Source organism: Anoplophora glabripennis, unplaced genomic scaffold (assembly GCF_000390285.2).
Source record: "Anoplophora glabripennis isolate ALB-LARVAE unplaced genomic scaffold, Agla_2.0 scaffold1251, whole genome shotgun sequence".
In the NCBI taxonomy this organism is placed as follows: Eukaryota; Metazoa; Arthropoda; class Insecta; order Coleoptera; family Cerambycidae; genus Anoplophora; species Anoplophora glabripennis.
The window spans coordinates 30,322-50,550 of record NW_019417374.1 but is presented as its reverse complement, the minus strand read 5'-3'; the positions used below and the strand labels follow the sequence as shown (position 1 = coordinate 50,550).

At 37.0% G+C, this 20,229-nt stretch overlaps 2 protein-coding genes and 1 long non-coding RNA gene across 4 annotated transcripts; all 3 read left to right on the top strand.

Moving 5' to 3' along the window:
- The first annotated feature begins 136 nt into the window (after positions 1–136).
- LOC108915132 (multifunctional protein ADE2) lies at positions 137–7,588 on the top strand. The gene is made up of 5 exons (XM_018721096.2): positions 137–293; positions 585–788; positions 971–1,228; positions 3,726–3,851; positions 6,829–7,588. Exons 1-5 carry the CDS (start codon positions 269–271, stop codon positions 7,491–7,493), a joined length of 1,278 nt encoding a protein of 425 aa, XP_018576612.1. The 5' UTR covers positions 137–268; the 3' UTR covers positions 7,494–7,588.
- Positions 7,589–7,865: 277 nt separating this feature from the next.
- LOC108915135 (protein ALP1-like) lies at positions 7,866–9,844 on the top strand. 2 transcript variants are annotated; one of them, XM_018721099.2, is made up of 4 exons: positions 8,496–8,756; positions 8,822–9,089; positions 9,145–9,315; positions 9,353–9,844. In XM_018721099.2, the coding sequence occupies exons 1-4, from the start codon at positions 8,520–8,522 to the stop codon at positions 9,403–9,405; spliced, it is 729 nt and encodes a 242-aa protein (XP_018576615.1). In that variant the 5' UTR covers positions 8,496–8,519; the 3' UTR covers positions 9,406–9,844. The 2 variants fall into 2 exon arrangements, with proteins under 2 accessions (XP_018576614.1, XP_018576615.1); XM_018721098.1 differs by having other exon boundaries at positions 7,866–8,756; positions 9,145–9,844.
- Positions 9,845–13,717: 3,873 nt separating this feature from the next.
- LOC111692302 lies at positions 13,718–14,417 on the top strand. The gene is made up of 2 exons (XR_002763199.1): positions 13,718–13,778; positions 13,900–14,417. It is a non-coding gene; the product is annotated as an uncharacterized LOC111692302 (long non-coding RNA).
- The last annotated feature ends 5,812 nt before the right edge of the window (positions 14,418–20,229 follow it).

Genomic DNA, 20,229 nt, shown 5'->3' with positions numbered 1-20,229 from the left:
TAAATATCTACTTTGGAAATATTTTCCACGAAGATAATGAGTTGTAAACAACAATTACGTCTGTTTTTTTTTTCAATTAAATATTGTGAAAACTGTTACAAATAATATTCACGCATGCGCCCGCCATTCTGGGAACTTCATAAAAACGATATTTGTTGTGTAAAGTTCTCATGTGCAAACGTTTTAAATTAGGGTATTAGTGTTTGTTTTAAAATACAAATCTGCAAAGAATACTTGTAGTTTGTGGCTTGTGCATTTATTAATTACGATGTCCACTACTGCAGTGAAAGAAGGTAAGTTTTTTTTATTTAATATCCAACAGGTTGAAAACGCTAGGGGTGTCCAAAGTATTTATTAAATGTGCTCCCACTTTTCACAAATTATAAATTCTCACTTAAAATTCGCACATAATTATAAAAAAAATAGGTATAATTGAAGGTGATTTGCAATTGGGCTTTTAAAAATAAAAAATTACGAAGCACCACTATAGTGCGATATTGAGGTTAGTATTAAAAAAGTAAAGTTTTTGTAATTTATTGCCATTGATACTGATTTATCACTTAAATAATACATAATTTTTTCAGTTGGTGAATTTAAATTGGGAAAATTAATAATCGAAGGTAAAACCAAGCAAGTTTATGATGTTCCTTCACTTCCCGGACAGTGCATTTTGCTGAGCAAAGATAGGATAACAGCAGGCGATGGAGTAAAGGCTCATGACTTAGTGGGAAAATCTGTAATCTCAAACCAAACGACCTGCAAAGTCTTCGAAATATTGAATAAAGTCGGTTAGTATTACATCGGAAGATCTAACTTAAGTAACTTGAAAGCTATTAATCATTTTTTTCTACTTGATTTCATATTGCATATTTTTTTTTATTTTCACATATGTAGAATACCTAGAGTAATATTCAGGTTTATAAAGTTATAAACTATATTTATATAGTATTACATATATATATTTTTTAAGGAATTAAGACGTCTTTCCTCAAAGAAGTGGCCGGCAATGCGTTCCTGTCGAAAAAATGTGACATGATCCCTATCGAGTGGGTCACCCGCCGCCTTGCAACGGGATCTTTCTTAAAACGACACCCTGGGGTTAAGGAAGGTTATCGTTTTAACCCACCGAAGCATGAGACTTTCTTTAAAGATGATGCCAATCACGACCCCCAATGGTCACAAGAACAGATTATCTCCGCAGGGTTCAAGGTTAACGGCTTGCTGATTGGTATGTAGAAATTTAATTTGTCACAGATATAATAAATTGCCAATAAAACTTATCTATACTGTTTCATAATGAAAGCAATTGAAATAAGATGTCCATTTTTTCTGGCCAATTAAATTAAGAAATTTCATATCGCAGTTTGATACTTAGAAGTATATTACTTTATCTTGTAAAGAGGGGGGTCTTTACACATTTTTTTTTTTATATACGTATACGTATATTTTTATATTTGCATAAAATATTTTGTATTTTATTTTTTTGCAAAAAATGGTCAAAGCATATAATAACAGTTTGTGAAAGTTTGTACATTGAAACGAATATTTTAGAAAATGTAGAGACAAATACCCAACTGATTGATGACTAGTCTTTTCTATCGACTGCTGATGGCATAAGCATAACCAGAATAAGACATGACAGAATTGTCAAAGTAAATGTAATAAAAGTTCTTAACCCTTTCGCTGCGCAGTACGTCTGAACGTAGCTACTGCGTCGTGCGCGAAAGTTTACTGTGTGCGAGTATATTCGTTTGGACTAGATAGACTACTTATTTTTACATTATGTTGTGTTATATTAAATTAAAACATGTTCAAAGGTTTCAAAATAATTGTAATAGTTTAGTTATTAATATTTTATTATAAAGCATCCATCACACTACGCTCCTCAATCTCAAACTCGTCGCTGCTATCGCTCGCTAAAATTTCTTCCAGTCTGTCAATTTTATAGATATTTTTACGATTTTATTTGAAATAAAATACAATATATCGACAGCCGTACTAAATAGAAACTGAAAAAGAGATGAACAATCTTGGCATTATTACCAGTACCTCCTTCCATAAAAATAATTGCCACAATCGCTATAAGCTCCGCCCGCAAAAATTACGATACTGCTTTTCAGAACGAAACCGTTTCCACATTATTCTTAATGCACAGTTGACGTTTACTCATGTACAAATTTTGACATTTTTATCTTCAGCCGATTTGAAGATAATTAAGGAAAACCATTTGGAAGGTAACAAATTCAACACACTGTATCTCGAAAACAGGGTGTCTAAGAAATAAACTTTACATGAACTACCTCTATTATTTTTCCATGAGGAACTTGTACACAAGTTTTTTTTAAACATGAACGGGACAACCTGTATATCCTATTCTTTGATATGACCTATTTTTAATAAATCTAATAAGTATATTACATTTTTTAAATTCCTTAAAAATGACAGCGTTAACGAAGCCCATTTTCGATAAAAAACATTTCAGAAAGAACATCATAATTTGTAATCCTTACACACATCATAATTCTGTGGGGAAAATCGATTTTTTTTTTACCCATTTATTTGTAATTTTCACTCCAAATTTTATCCATGTTTCTCGATTCGTATCACACAAGTATTTAATGGTGAAGACAAATAAACACTGTGCCATCACTAAACATGGAACTTTATACACCAGACTAAATATCACTTAAAATTTTACTATAAAATTAAACTTAATGAAACACAACACTGCTCTATACAAATTATATTTTTATTTCAGTAAAACTAATATGTAGGTACTTCATGTAGAAAATCGTGAAATTATCTACCATATTGGTTTACCAAATTAATGTTGACCATTTGTTTCTTGCCCCCTAATCATATCACATATCAGGTGGATTGATATTATAAACTAGTTCAGTGTTAGAGGTCATTGATACTAGGATTCACAAGCTAAACAGAGTGCTTTAAAAACAACAAATTAGTTTTTATTAAAATCTTGAAATTCATTTTAAGAAATGTATCAAATGTGTCGGTAAATACACTGCTCCAAGAAATGAAGACTCCTCTACAATAATTTTAGTTAGTTTACTATATTATACATAACAAATTTCAATGGGGTTGAAGTCTGGACTCATGCTGGCGAGGCCATAGCACCAATCCCAACTTCCTCCTTCCAGAAGTGGTGTGTTAATTTCTTGCAACAATGTATTTTTATAAATCAACAAAAATAATTATTTTAAAATAAATTAGCTTTACTTACAGTTAATAATATATACTTAAAATATTAATTTTTTAAAAACCCTTGGAAATGTTTTTGTGTGGCGCTTCATCTCCATTGACAAATAAAAGGATGTTGATCTTAGAACAACATGTTGCATGGTCATGTAAAAACAATCTGTTTTTTTTTTTTTATTATTTTCCATTGTAGTTTTGCTCTTTGCCTTTCCATTAGTTTCATATATTTACTTGGCTTAAAAAGGTAACAACAGGTGATATTGATAAGTGTACTCATACAACTGAGATCAGAAGCTGCCCAGTGCGGTGGCATAGACAAGAGTTTAAGTGATCTGACTCCCTTAAACGTACACCCTGTATTAAGCGAAAAAAAATTTACTGAAACTATCTGGCCACAAAATAAAGCAATTATTGAAACGAATATACGTCAGTAGCAAAATACTTACTACTAAAAAGATAAAAAAACTAAATTTTGCTTCCGTACATATTTTTATTTGTGATATTTTTAGGCAAGATAGAAGTCGACTTTATGACCAAGACTTCAATCCTCGTATTCGAAGTTTTAGAAAAGGTTTGGCAAACGAGGGATTGTGCCCTCATAGACATGAAAATAGAATTTGGCGTCGATTCCTCTGGTAAGTTAAAATTAATCATACATTTAGGTCATAATTTATAACACCGAAACATATTCAGAAACTCTAGAAATTATTGCAACATATTATCCTACTTATTTACAAAAACCGTTCCTCATAATATAAATAGTGGATAGGATCTTGCAAGAGGTCACAGTTTATCCATAGGTGTTGCAATACTATTTCTTTCTATAACAAAAATATGCATTTTCTTTTGCCGATTAACATAAATATTTGTTCACATATCCTATGACATCGAAAGAGGTCAACTTCCAGGCGATTTGTTATCGTGGAATGTTTTCATTAAAAACTTCTTATCAACTTTATAGTCCATTTGGAATATGAGCAAAAAGTTGCCCCCTGTGATGATGTACCCAATCACATTAATAAAGATTAATTATGGAAGAAATTTATAAAAAGTTTCTACATTAAATTAACTTAAATAAAAATCTTATGATAACAAGGACAACTGATTTTTTTATAAAGCTGTATAGGGTGTTTTAAAAAGGTGCATACAGAGGCTGATAGAACTTTAAGTAAGACATTTTTTCCTATGAATCAGAGAAGGTGGTTATATCTTTATAAAATTCGATGATACAATTTTCGAGGATACTGAAAATCTTGTGAGTTACAGGTAGTCTAGTAGATGTTGCTAGCTGCTATTTTCCTCAGTGATATTTTAAGACAACTTTTTTGACATCAAATTGTCTGCATCATATTAGCAAAAAAAATTCTCTTAATAAAACTTTTAGTTAACCAATTTCTATTCCTAAATGTTGCTTTCTTATAGCTGTTTTACATGGAACATTTATTCATGAATAAATGCACCAAGTTCCTAATGAATTAATTCACGAATTTGTTTGTAAACGGTTTGATTTTACACTGCTACAGACTTTGTGAATTTCTTTGACACATGAATCAGCTCTACCAACAATCAAAGAAGCAAATTTCAAAAATGTCACCTTTCCACTCATAATTGTAGCGACACAACAGTGGTACCATTTTGACACATATTTTATAAATATTAGTTTTTGTAAGTAACAAATCAATAAAAACAATACAAAACTAGTACGACACCACACAATTATTTACATATTGCAATAACTTAATGTCAAGAACTTGAATAAATTCATGAGGTTATTTGACAGCAGATTTTGTGCATTACACTTGTCCAATTTCTTGATGAAGCGACTTCATGAATTAATTCATCAATAAATTGTCAATGTAAAACAGCTTTTAATAAATACATTCTATAAAAAGCCAATTTGCAAATTTCTTGAAAATAGACTCAATAATTTTACATTTAATGAATGAAAAAGGAATAAAAGTTCTGAAAATAAGGTTTATTTCTACTTTGATGGAATGTTCTTGGTGAAAGTGCAGTATTTGGAGATAAAAGCTGACTGACTTTTAAGTAAAGCATATTTTTTGTGTACAAAAGTAAATTCTTTCATGTCAGGCATCAAATTGTGAATATCTTACAAGTCATGTTGTTAGTAGTATTTTTTACATTTAATGAATGAAAAAGGAATAAAAGCTTTGAAAATAAGGTTTATGTCTACACTACATAGATATACATTTGATAAAAGTGTAGTATTTATCAATGGCGGCTTGTGACATTGAGAATAGGTGAAGCATTGACTGACTAAAAAGAAAAAAAAAAAGCGCCGCTGGCAAAAATTTTCAAATTCTCAATGTGAAACGGCTTTAAATGAATCTGAAAATTTTTAGTTGCATTTGTAATATTACCGAAAACCTGATGTTCGTGAGAAGGATTTTCATTTAGATTTTATAAAAAATAGAAATATTAGTTCGGCTTGTGAACTTCTGCGAATATTAACGCACACCGTACATGTTCCAAAAAAGCTTTGTGGTTACGACTGCCTCGCGTGACTCCCAAAATTGTTAAATCCCCCCTTATTCCACACCCCCGACTTTACACCCACAATTAAAGGCGGCATACGGAAAGGTTTTTTTAAATAAACACTTCCACACAACCACTTATACTCCGAATACCATTCATTCAGAAACTTTTGAACGTACACATTGTCTTTCGACTTGCCCTTTTTTAAAAAATCCTTTTTGTCCTCAATTTTCCATCTGGAAAATGGTGTTCCAATAAAATATATACTGGATCATACATAGGAAACATTTCTACAATTATTATACAAAACAAATATTAACTAACAGAAGAACAGTTATCGTGCACTGGGCGACGCGTATTGTATAAACTGTTTAAAGGCAGGCGATGGGCGATGACAATGCTGCTTCAATATCCGCGTCACTCGTTACCGCATGCCGTAATTTTCTCCCATGTTGGCCACCTCGTTGCCGTGACAACCACCGTAAACAACGCTTCGAAGAGAAGCGGAATTCAGACTGTTTCAATCTGCGTCACTTGCGTATACTAAACATACGGTACGAGGTTAATGTTTGCGCTCAACGAAGGCAATGTTTTTTTAGAAGGCGTTCCCCGCGCAATGATTCTGTTTATTTCTGCGTATTAAACAAACAAACACAATACATTTTCAATATAGAATTATACCTAAATTTAAAATTTATATAAAATTAAAAATAATTTTAAATTGCAAAACGAAATGGAAAATTTAGGTGAAGCGGTGCATCACTTGCGTCACCTGACGAGCCGCCACTAGTATTTATAGATTATACTAGTAAACGAAACTCAATAAGTGCATTTTCAGTAATTTTTACAAGGTTTTTATTTTTTTATAATTCTAAACCTGATCCAAAAATGGTTCTAAACGTCACTGAAACAATCGCAACTCAAAAACTTGCCAAACTGATGTATGGCAAATTTTAATGCAAGACATTGTATATTTGTGAAAGATGTGACTAAAATTTGGGTTTAACAAATCATTTTTTACGCCCCGTTTCTTAAAAACAAAAGATGATAGTCCATCGCCCATAGAAAAAAATTAGTCATTTTATCATCATTACTATAATATGTATATTTTTATAGGCGAAATCCTTGTTGCCGATGTTATTGATTCGGACAGTTGGCGACTGTGGCCCTCGGGCGACAAAAGACTGATGGTAGACAAACAGGTCTACAGAAATCTCTCCACAGTCACCGAAAAAGACTTGGATACGGTAAAACGTAACTTCGAATGGGTGGCCGACCAACTGGACCATCTGATACCCCCAAATGACCATCTCGTAGTGATCGTAATGGGAAGCCCTTCAGATAAAGAACACTGCCATAAAATTAAGAAATACTGCGAGGGATTGGGATTGAATGCGGAGATTAGAGTTACGTCGGCACACAAAACCACGCAGTACACTTTAGAAATTGTCAGTTATTACGAAGGGTTGAATTTACCAATTGTTTTCATAGCCGTCGCGGGCAGGTCGAACGGGTTAGGACCTGTTATTTCAGGTAACACTGATTTTCCAGTGATTAATTGCCCACCCGGACCTAAGGACGATCTTAGTCGAGACGTTTGGTCCAGTTTAAATGTGCCCTCTGGATTGGGCTGTACCACTGTGATTTACCCGGAAACGGCAGCTTTGGCCGCCGCACAGTCTATTGCGTTAACGAATTACATTGTTTGGAGCAAGCTGAGGGTCAGGAGATTGGGATTTTTCAGATCTCTAACGAAAGCAGATCAAGAAGCAAAGAACTAATTTTTCTATATGTCTACTGTTCTTATTTTTTATAAAATGTATTAAAAATATAAATTTTTTAAATGCTATTAATAATTATGATTTTTAAAAACGAATATTTTTTCTACACAATTTATTGATCGTTTTATTCAGATCGTATAGTTTATTAGAATAGATAATATAATTAGGGAACAAAGAATAGTAGTGTTTGGTGTCCCACAGGGTACAATTCTCGGACGCATGCTATTAGAATATATGTGAATGACCTTTTCCACTAACCAACTCCAACCAATCGGGAGATATTATTAGCACTGTGAATAACACAGTTATTTTTTATAAGGACTCTTGGTATTTCCTAAAACAAAAAGTTGAAAATTTTTAATGAATTTTGACTAAACTAAATTACTTTCCATTAATATTTCAAAAGCACATTTTATGCCATATACAAGCTATAAACAAAATATACTTAAATATAATTGTACTTTCAATAAATTTTTATGATACTTTTGAAATAGTCTGTAGACCAAGTTAAATATTTGGATGTTTATATGGACTGTCATCTAAGATGAAGGTTTCATACTGATCATGTCACGAAAAAGATATATTTTGCAAACATGAAAGATATGTGTGATATGAAACGAAAGTACACATTTTGTATTACGGGAATGTGCAATGTGCAATAACATGGTTTATTATTACGGTCAGGCGCTACAAATAAATAAGACCATAAGAAAACGTGCAAAATTAAAATTATGTATGGCATTACCTTTGTTAACTCCAACAGAGGAGATATACAGAATCTCCGTAAATGATTGTAAGCCACGTGACCGCCCAGCTTAGGCAACCCCACACTGACTGGTACTGGTAATGAAAAATCCCTAAATCTTAGCATCACCAACATTAATGGGTGCGTTCAGCCGGGCATTGTTGATGAGCGCTAAATAAAAGCGTATTGACTTTGCTTATATTTAGCACACAGAGAAGTTACTGAACGTCATTTTCAGCTTGCTGTTAAATGTCAGCCAGCCTAACCTAAAAAAATTTGAAATGTGTAACATCAACAGAATCGCAACGGAATTGGATGCAGTTTTGGTAGCTTTATTAGAAGATGAGATTAATTTGAATGCTATAGACAATGCGGTGGAGGCTGTTATGCCACCTTTAGTAATTATACCTCCTATGAATGAAACTCATAGGAATCCGGGATACTATGAATTTATTATACCGACATATAATGTAGACTATTTTCATGACCATTTTCGCATGACTAGAGGTATTTTTGAGGTAAGCAATAAATAGTAATATTACTACAGTAATATAGGCATGTAATAAATATATTTTGTTTTCAGTTACTATTAAATAAGCTAAAGGAGGCTTTACCAAATGAAAATTATGGAGTGGTTGAATATGAAAAGAAGCTTCTCTTTACTATTTGGATACTAGCTAAACAAGAAAGTTTTTTGTCGGCTGGTGACAGATTTAATTTAGCGAAAAGCACAGGTCATCAAATTTTTTTCAAAGTAGTTCAACATATAGCTGATTTACGAGAAGAAATAATAAAATGGCCAAACCGTCAGCAAAGATTAGAGATTTGTAGAAGGTTTCAAGAAAAATCAGGTAGAATGTAGTAATTGGTTAGTCTATTCAAAATTTTATTAAAAATATTTTGTAGGTATCCCTGGTATAGTTGGTGCTATTGATGGATGTCACATTTCTATAAAGGGTCCTCCAGGAAATGCAATAGATTATTATAATAGGAATAATTATAACTCTATAATTCTACAAGCCACTTGCAATGATAAAAAAGAATTCATAGATATATATGTAGGAGCGCCTGGCCGTCTTCATGACGCTCGTGTTTTTAGAATGAGTCCATTATTTGCATTGTTATCTGGAGACGATCCCCCGATACCAAAAAATGAGCACCTATTAGGAGATGCGGCTTATCCGTTAGCATCATATCTTTTAAAACCTTATAGAGACAATGGCCATCTTACAGAAGAGCAAATTCGCTTCAATGCTCGTATGAGTTCATCAAGATCCACAATTGAACGATCATTTGCATTACTGAAAGGCAAATTTAGACGCTTAAAATATTTAGATATGTCACGAATGGATATGGTACCTACTGTAGTTACAGCAGCATGTGTTTTGCATAATTTTATTTTATTTAAAGAAGGTCATGAAAATAATATTGATGATTATGAGGATGACAATATACAGGACCATGGCGAAAATAATGATGTAGAAGTGCCACAGAGAATTCACAATATAGGTGAAAGGAAACGTAACTATATTGCATCAATTTTGAATTAACCAGTTGTGAAATGCTGTTTTATTGTAATTTTATATATAAATAAATGTAGATACAGAGGAAATCATATTTTTATTTAATTTTAGTAGCTTTTAATAACAAATAAATATTCTTTAAATACATTCATACCATTACATTTTTTAATTTTAAGTAATGTACAGGGTGTCCCAAATTCGACGCCCCACTAATATTACAGAGTAACAAAAAATGTTACTGTAAATTTAAAGTATGGAGTTCAAATGCCATCATTGAGTGATGAGTTATATCAGTGTACAAATATATGTATCTGATTCTGGGGCCGAAAAATGTAGGCCCTGCTTCAAATATACACTTGCAGTTACTTTTAATCACTGAACCCGTTTGCCGCTTAAACTCGATACTTCAAATCTTCAGTCACTCTTTTCGTTACCTTGTAATATCATTGGGGCATTGAGTTTGGGGTACAGGGTCAATATAGTTACATCATAAACCTAAATAAAAAAAAAAAAAAAAAAAAAAAAAAAAAAAATATTTTTTACTTATTAACTGTTTCAAAAGATTTACTTTTTCCTGTGCAATATTATTGCTTGTTTCGAGTGCAATTCGCATTTTTTTTAGTTCCCCTGTTTTTGTATATTCAATTTCCAACTGCCTTTTGCGATAAATGTATCTCTACGTTTTTTTTTTTTTTTCAAGATTTTATGTAATATTTGAAGTACATGGATCAGACTTCAATAAAGCTTTTTCTTGCGATGTAGAAGAAATGGAATTGGTATATGATTGTATATTTTCTGTCTTCTCATGTGGCAGGGAAGCCATGACAGTTCCTAAATGAACACTTTTATCAGTTTCAAATATTTCACGAAATAAATCGAAATATTCCCACTTCAGTTTACCCCTACCCGTACTTTTTTTTGAATTTTTCTATCTACACCACATGAATTGACCAAATACCCATTAGACTGCATAACTTGTGCAATTTCTTCCCAAAGATTCTTTTTTTTTTAATTTGGGATTTCGGAATTTTTCATACCATTTTTTAAATTCCTCAGTTAACAAAAGAATACTCTGATGTTCCCATACAAAATCATCTACAAATCAAATACATATAATTATGTTACCGTTTATATTTACAGGCATAGCAAATTTGCAAAAATTAGTTGGTATTTTATTTAAATTTTATAGACATTAAACACGTAAATTGAATTATAAAAAGCAGTAGTATTATTAGTATTATTTTTGCAAATTCCTATTTAAAATTAATAAATAACCCTCTATTTGCATTTTCCAAATTATCATCTGACATGTTCTGATTATGTGATTGTGTTGTACGATTGAGTTCAGAGCGAACAGCCGAGCTGAGCAGACGTGTTTGTTTGTGAGGTGAAGTGATTGCAACGAGCAAAATCTACCTGCCTTTATTAAGGCTACCTGAAAAGAATCCCTTTCTTTCCTTTTAATCACCGACCTAATCCCCGGCTTAAGCATAGAGACCGTCGGCATCTTTGTTGCAGGCACCTGTCCCGGGGTTATGCCCAGGTAAGTTTTTACTTATTTATCAGTTATTTGCATTACTTTAGAATACATTTCTTTAAAATTACAACCCCCGACAAACAATATACCAGACAGACAAATACACCAAAAGACACGTACGCCCCCGTAAGGGGGCATCCCCACACGACTAACACGTACACACCCGCACACACACGCACACACGCACACACACGCACAAAATGTCGGACTCAGAAAACGAGGAAAACTTATACATATACATGGACGATACAGACAGCGAAAGACCCTCTTCAAGAGTCTCCGGTTCACCAAAAAACATGACCACTAAAACAGACTTATACGAACAGCTACTATCGCAAAAACATGAAAATGAGACGCTAAAACAACAAATACACTAACTCACAGAACACGCCGCGCCATTATTCCATGGCTAGAAATTGGCCTCAATGATTTGGGATCGAGGGGGATTATCCCTCTTTATCCTAAACTCACAGAACAAAACACCAGACAATACCAACAAATACTAACCATGACACAGCAAATCGTCGATTTGCAAAAAACAATTAAACTTTCGGACGAAAACACCACTAAATTACACCAAAAACTNTTTGTTTGTTAATGAGTTTGTCAAGTTTTTGGTGTAATTTAGTGGTGTTTTCGTCCGAAAGTTTAATTGTTTTTTGCAAATCGACGATTTGCTGTGTCATGGTTAGTATTTGTTGGTATTGTCGGGTGTTTTGTTCTGTGAGTTCGTGTATTTGTTGTTTTAGCGGTTGAAAAGGTTATAAGGTTAGAATATAAGGCAGACCACAGACTATTGACAAAGACACTGACAGACAAAGGCGAGGCTGGTGATGGGCAATACGGCTATTTTTAAAGAGCCATATGGTACAAACGTATTATACACAAAGAGTCATATCGCAATACTATCATCCGTATCTGTAGTAGCGCATGCACAGTTCATATACCATACCATATGCACAGTCCAACATCTAGCTAGCTCCAGCCTCCAGCTCCTATTATGACGTGCTAGCCATAGACAAAGCAAGCAATGTTAGGATTAAAGACCCGTCTGTTCGTACTCCGTATGCGCCGTACCGCCGTATGATAAACTATTTTCGTACCGCAATACGAGCGCGAGCATAGTGTAGATACTAATGTCTGTCTAATGTATCCATATTTCGTATTATGCTAGGCTAGATGCATGTATGTCATGTGTACTGTTTTAGTGTTTATAAATGCATGCATTATACATCCATATTCCATGCAATACAAATTCATTAAATTTTCATTCAACAAAAACAAATACCGGTACGAAAGAACCATATGTTTCGATAACACACGACCGCGGCCGATTTGAATTTGAAATCACGCATTTTATGTTCATTTTTTTTAAATAAACTGACTATCCAATATTTTTATTAACTGGATATTTATTTATCAACCCAAAGTAAATTTGTAATCTGTAATAAAATTATCGCAAATTAAAACACTTAAATGCCGTACAAAAATGCCGAGCCGATTCTGCGCTGCCGTCTCTGTCTAACGTATTGTTAGATAGCGATACTAGCATTACTAGCAGTGCCAGAATTTCCTTAGCTCATCACTAATAAATGCCCGTACTTCCGTACTTCGTATTTCGTATGAGAGCCGTACCATTCGTATCAACACTGTACTGAGTTGTACTTGACATGCGGCTCATACGAATACGACCCATCACTAAGGAGTACCACACCTTCACCCTCAGCGAAGAAAAAATGCTGAGGGTGGTGATACGCGGAATACCTGCATGTGTTTCGCCAAGTGAGGCGACAGACTAATAAATAAAGGGGACGCCGTTATTTACATTCGATAGTGAAGTGTTGACTGTGTTGACTGTGTGTATTTACAAACATTGGTACTTTGTGACGTCCTTGAACTTGCTGCCAATGTTACATTTTTATCTTTATAGCTAGGTACAGCGGTCATTTTAATTGATTAACATACAAGGATATACCTCATTCTTGACCTCGACTTACAAATTAGTTACTTTGTAATATGTATAAGACTACGACACTATTTTCTTGCAACTTGTTTTATAATTATAGATTCTGAATATCCGAAAAAAAATACATTATTGAAATTCCTAACACTATTTTCTTGCAACTTGTTTTATAATTATAGATTCTGAATATCCGAAAAAAAATACATTATTGAAATTCCTAGCACTATTTTCTTGCAACTTGTTTTATAATTATAGATTCTGAATATCCGAAAAAAAATACATTATTGAAATTCCTAGCAATACAAACGCTGTAAGTGGCATCATTGCCTGGTATTAAACAGTACTATAAGGGACGCCATTATTAGTCTATTATTGTGAAATCGATATTAGCCGAGTTCAGTGTTTTGTGTCTTTTTAAACTGTTTTTTTATTTAATTTCAATAAAAATGCCTATGCGGTGTATAATATGCCGACAATTACAGGAAAAGAGCCAAATATGTGCTACTTCTTTTCACAAGTAAATTTGACATTGTTTCCATGGGAGTTCTTACAAGGGTGTAAGGTGTCCTAAGTATTTTATTTGTTAATTTATTATGTTTGTATTTTGATACTAACACTAGTTCTGTGTTTATTTGTAGAATACCATAAGATCCTGCGATACGAGCAGTGTGGCTAGAAAATTTCGCCATATCTGAATATGATTTTTCAAAGGATAATTATGTCTGTCGAAGCATTTCCGTGCTACAGATATTAAGGTAACAGTAACTGGAAAACGATGTCTCACACATGGAGCTGTGCCTATTAATACAACATTTGGAAGGTAATACGTTTTAGCACAGTGTTGATGAAATGGTTGTGCCGTCTCAAAGGTTCCCTCTTCGAGAAATTGCCAGTGAAGGAAATTTTATAGATGTTGCTATAAAACATCTTCAATCACATGTTGTCCCTGTTCCATAAGAGACGAGCTGTCAATGTTGTGAGCTCAAAATTCAGCTTATTTTTGTTGCGTACATTTAAAACATGCTTATTTTCCCATACGATTAAATGTTGTTCAATGTAAATTCATTTTTCCGTTACTTTTAGTACAAATATGTTTTGTTTTCTTTGCATTGTTTATATTCCAGCAGATTTTAATTAAATATATTTTTGCTCCTTTTCTTGTAGTTTTATTTAAATTATTTATTTTAATAAATGTTCTTCCAGTAATCGAGAACTACTATGAAATAATAGAATTAATAGTAGGCAATGACATTGCTATAGCTATAGTATAATGATAGTTTCAATCGAGGAGTTTTCTTTAGTCACTCTTTTGTTCTGGAAATGTTTTTAAAATATTAATTATAGATTTTGAAGAAACCATTAACTTTTTCCTATTTATTGTCTATTTATTACACATGAAAGCTTAAATAATCGAGCACTTCTGATTTTATTCTATTAAAAAGTGTAATTTTTATGGTTTCCTTATATTATGATAGATTTTAAACCTAAACTCGGTACGCCACTGTACCAGGGACCATTGTGTTTACTTATGTATCATTTGTTTATCAACATGCATTAGGTTGAGGTTACATGTTTACACTGTGTACTGAAATAGGGAATGCGGCCTCCCCTTTATTTATTACTCTGAGAGCCCAACTCGATCTCGCACGACAAAGTTAGAATATAAGGCAGACCACAGAATATTGACAAAGACACTGACAGACAAAGGCGAGGAGTACCACACCTTCACCCTCAGCGAAGAAAAACGCTGAGGGTGGTGATACGCGGAATACCTGCGGGTGTTTCGCCAAGTGAGATCCAACTCGATCTCGCACGACAAGGGTTCCCCGGCGCAATAGTGCACCGCATGGCGAGCTGTCAAAATAAACAGGAAATGCCCCTGGTCCTAGTTCAGGCCCCACAGGACCAGGAGGACATCCTGAAGGTAACCCGCTGCTGCTCGCTCGTGGTTCGAGTAGAGCCGCAGCGAAAGCAACGGGTTGCCACACAGTGCCACTGGTACCAGCGGTTCGGCCACGGCCAGACCCGGTGCACAGCTGAGCCAAATTGTGTAAAATGTGGCGAAAACCACAGCACGCACGTCTGCAAAAAGGGGCCAAAGACACGCCCGCCAGGTGTGCAAATTGCACCGGGCGCCACCCGGTCAGCTAAAAACACAAAAAACAAACACACATACGACACAAAACACTACACAAACACACAGACAGCTCCTCCTACCCACCCCAAACACAACCCCGGAACTCACATACGCTGACATGACCAGAAAAACACAAACCACACAAAAACACAACACCTCACCACACGCACACACAGACACGACACCCTCCCAACAGGGCGCGCAGCTCTGATTGACGCAACAAAGCGTCTTCAAGACTTCTGCATCCAGCTGACGACCATGGTGTCGAATATGCAAAAACTATTCGAATGGCTCGTCGGCTTTCCCAACCCTCCTCGCTGAGAATTTCGTCCTAGAACCTTGACGGGTTCCGGGCCAAAAAAAATGGAACTCGTGGACATCTTGAACCGTCTAAACATAGACGTTATGGCTGTCCTGGAGACCTACCTCAGTGAGGCATTCCGTACCTCCATCCCTGACTATGACATATACAGACATGACAGAAACCGTAACGGGGGTGGTGTTGCACTCATAGTAAAGAAGTGCATCGACCACTATCCGCTGCAGCGGCTCCAAACTCAAAACACAGAGGCCGTGGCGATAGCGGTGAGATCGCTACGGCATGGAGACGTTGCGGTGGTGTCCTGTTACCACCCACCCAGACTACCACTACTTGACAATGACTTAGACAAAATCCTTTCCTGGCCCCAGACAATTGCCATCGGGGACTTCAACGCGAAGTCCCCCATATGGCACAGCGGGACGACGACCACAAGAGGTCGCGTCCTGCTGAATTACCAAGACAGACACGACGACTTGACGATACTCGGACCGACAGAACCGACACATTACGGACCCGTAGGACGCCCCGACGTTATCGACATTGCCCTCTTAAAATCTATACCGTTAAATGCCCAAATATCCACCCAATACGAAGGGTCTTCCGCCCACAATCCAATATTTCTGGATCTGGGGCGAAGACAGAGATATGAAGGCACCTTCACGAGGAGGTTCACTGACTGGGAGCGTTTCCGAACAGTAATGCAAGGAAACATGGCGCTCCCAGTCATCGAAACCACCCATGATCTGGAGGCGGCAATCCTCTCCCTTGAGACTGACATTAAAAACGCCCTGACTCAGACTACGACGGAGACTATTGTCCCCCGACTGACAAACCCCCGGGGCACCCTCCCCGATGACATAAAAAACTTAATACGTGACAGACGACGTGCGAAACGGCTTGCCACCCGCACCCCGCCTCCCCCGACACAGACATGACTTAAACGTACTTAACAGACGGGTGAAGGCGGCTCTGGATGAACTGGCCCAGGATAACTGGGCTAGGCACCTGGAGTCGCTGGATCCACAAGACAACAGCCTCTGGAAAACGCAGAGGGCCCTGCGACAGACCGCTCGCCGTAAAATTCCTCCAATCCACGGTAGTGTGGGGGTGGTTTACACGAACCAGGAAAAGGCCGAGGCTTTCGCCGATAGCCTGGAACTGCAGTGTAGACTGCCTCAGCTGCCCGACGAAGACGAGGAATTCGAGATAGTGGCTGAGCGCGCGGCCCGACGCGTCGACAGAGAGCCAGACAATGACATAATCCCCCCCGCAACACCTGACGAACTAAGACTGACAATACGCAGACTTAAAAACAGAAAAGCCCCCGGACCCGACAATATACATAACACGACACTTAAACGACTACCACACAAGGGCCTCATGGCCCTACTAAACATAACGAACACGACACTCAGACTAAGACACTTCCCTACCCGCTGGAAAACAGCAAACATAATTCTTATCCCAACACCCAACAAAGATCACACCATCCCATCCAACTACCGGCCCATTAGCCTGCTCCCGGCTTTGAGCAAAGTGGTAGAAAAAATTATCCTAACCCGTCTAAGAACCCACTCCCAAGAACTGCAAGTCATTCCAGACGAGCAGTTCGCCTTCCGACCCAATCACTCCACTGAACTCCAAATCCTTCGCCTTACCGAGCACATCACGGCGGCCTTCAACAGGGGACAGTACACTGGTGCTGTCTTCCTGGACGTCGCAAAGGCCTTCGATACGGTTTGGCATGAAGGCCTACTGATGAAAATGCTCACCAACCAATATCCCATATCCTTTACCAAACTCATAAAATCCTACCTACACCACCGAAAATTCCGCATCCAAATCCAAGATTCCCTTTCCACCACCCGTCCCATGGAGGCCGGTGTCCCCCAGGGCACCGTCCTGTCCCCACACCTATACACCATTTACAACTCCGACATCCCACATCCCCCCAACACCAACATATACTTATACGCCGACGACCTGACAATCACATCCCAATCCGTAGATCCTAGATATTCCGTCTCCCTCCTCCAAAACTCCTTAGACCAACTTGAAACCTGGTGCAACAGGTGGAAAGTCAAAATTAATCCCAACAAAAGTTCGGCTATCCTTTTTACCAAACGAAAAATCCCACAAAACCTCGACAGACTGACACTATCCCAGGAACCTATCTCCTGGAATCGACAAACACGATACCTGGGCGTGACGATGGACCAGCGTCTCACGTGGAAACCGCACATCGTGGAGACGGTGGCGCGAGCGAAGACCACCAGGGCTAGGCTCTATCCCTTACTCAAAGGTGGAAACACCCTCAGTTTAAGGAATAAGCGAACGCTTATCAAGGTGGTACTTCAACCGCAGCTAACCTACGGCTCCACGGCGTGGGGTCACGCGGCAAACAGGCATTGAAAGTCACTACAGGCTGTGGAAAACATAGCCCTCCGCACGGCCACCGACGCGCCCTGGTACGTAAGAAACTCTGACATATTACGAGACTTACAATACAAAGACGCTACACACAGACGATAAGACAAAACGCGGAGAAACGGTTTGACGTAGCCGCTAGAAATGACAATCCCCTTCTCAGGCAAGCCGTTGACTACGTACACGACGTGATCGACAAGCACAAAAGACCTAGACAGCGACTTTTTGACCTTTGGGGACCACCCCAACGACATCCCCCCTGCCCGCTAACCTTTTCTGTCACACACGCACGCACGCACCCACCCACGCACACGCACGCACGCACTCACGCGCGCACACACACACACACACACGCACACACACAGCCGGCGAAGCAAGAAGAGCGCCAGAAGAAAGGGCCCTAGCCGGCGGGGCCCAGTCAAGACAAAAGGAGGTGCCACAAACCATCTACATCAGCCGCATTTGCGGTCGTTGTAGACGACGGATGGGGCGCACCTACGAAGGCTGTCCAGGCCTACACGAGATTAAGCAGGATAAAGAGGGATATTCCCCCTCGATCCCAAATCATTGAGTCCAATTTCTAGCCATGGAATAATGGCGCGAATGCCAACTTCAAGCACTATTGCAGAAACAAAGGAAATATTTTAGATTACACCATACCTTATAGTCCGCAACTAAACGGCAAGGCAGAGAGGCTTAATAGGTCACTTTTAGAAAAGGCAAGAGCCTTAATATTAGTGATGGCAATAATCGAATGAATTAAATAATCGAGAGGTTACCGTTCGAATTAATTTTATAATCGAATGATCATTCGAATGATATATAATCGAAAGTCTACTTCGAAAACTTCCGACTTATCCCAAATTATATGCGAAACATGACGCTAGGTAAATGAATGACATTTGCGTATTGCGGCATTTCTTCGTTGTGAGTTGAGTGGTTCGTCAGCTTGTGTTTAAAATGACTAGTCGACGCCTAAAGAGATCCATTGTTTGGGTTTCTGAAACAAAAATTATATAGAAAACATAATTTTTGTATTATCTTCATTCATATGAATTTCTATCCTTGCTAAATAAAGCTCCCTTCTAAACCGCCCTTCAAAACCGCGCGATGCCACTTATAAAATTACTGCATATTATCTTTTTTATGCGGTGATATTCGATTGTCTCATCCATCCTCTCGGCCGTCTTATCTCGAGATTTTGTAGCTCGTTAGAGCGTTGGAATAATCGAAACAACTGCGCTCTCGCTCGAGCAGCGCATTTGCGTTATTCGGTGATGACGATTGACGTTAGTAATACTGTGGCCACTGTCATTCGTTTCCGAATAATCGAATGAATTTATATGATCACTCGAGATATCTCGAGAGATTTTCATAATCGATATAATCGATAATTTTCATTCGAGTAGTCCCATCGCTACTTAATATTCGCCTCTAAATTAAACAAAGAATTTTGGGGTGGAGCGGTTTATGTAGCTGCCTACTTACTGAATAAAAGCCCTACGGATACAGTAATAAAAACTCCCACTGAATGCTGGACTGGAGAAAAGCCAAACCTATCAAGATTACAAGTATTTGGATAAATCGCCTATGCGAAAACATTGGGGTATGTTAAAAAACTTATTTCGAGAAGCAAAAAGTATATATTTGTAGGTTATTCATTAAATGGTTATCGACTTTGGGATGAGAAATTAAGAAAATTAGTGGTATACAGAGATGTGATATTTGGAGAAACAAAGGAAACCTTATGCGAAACTGTAATTGTTCATATACCAGAAGATAAAGAACTTGAAGAAACAAGTGAAGAACCTGAAAATGAAAACTTGAGAAACTCGGAGTCCAGTACCAGTGAAGAGATAATTAGTATAAATTCCAAAGAAAACGAACAAGAACTTGCAAGATTAGGGGAAGGAGAAAATTATCCAGAGACAAGTAGAGGAAGAAAAATAAAGCTGCCAGAAAGATTTAAAGATTATGTACTGGAAACAGAAAAAGAAGCATTATTAACATATCATAAAGCAACAAACGGACCCGAAAAGGAACAATGGACAAGTGCCATAAACGAAGAAAACACATTGTTAA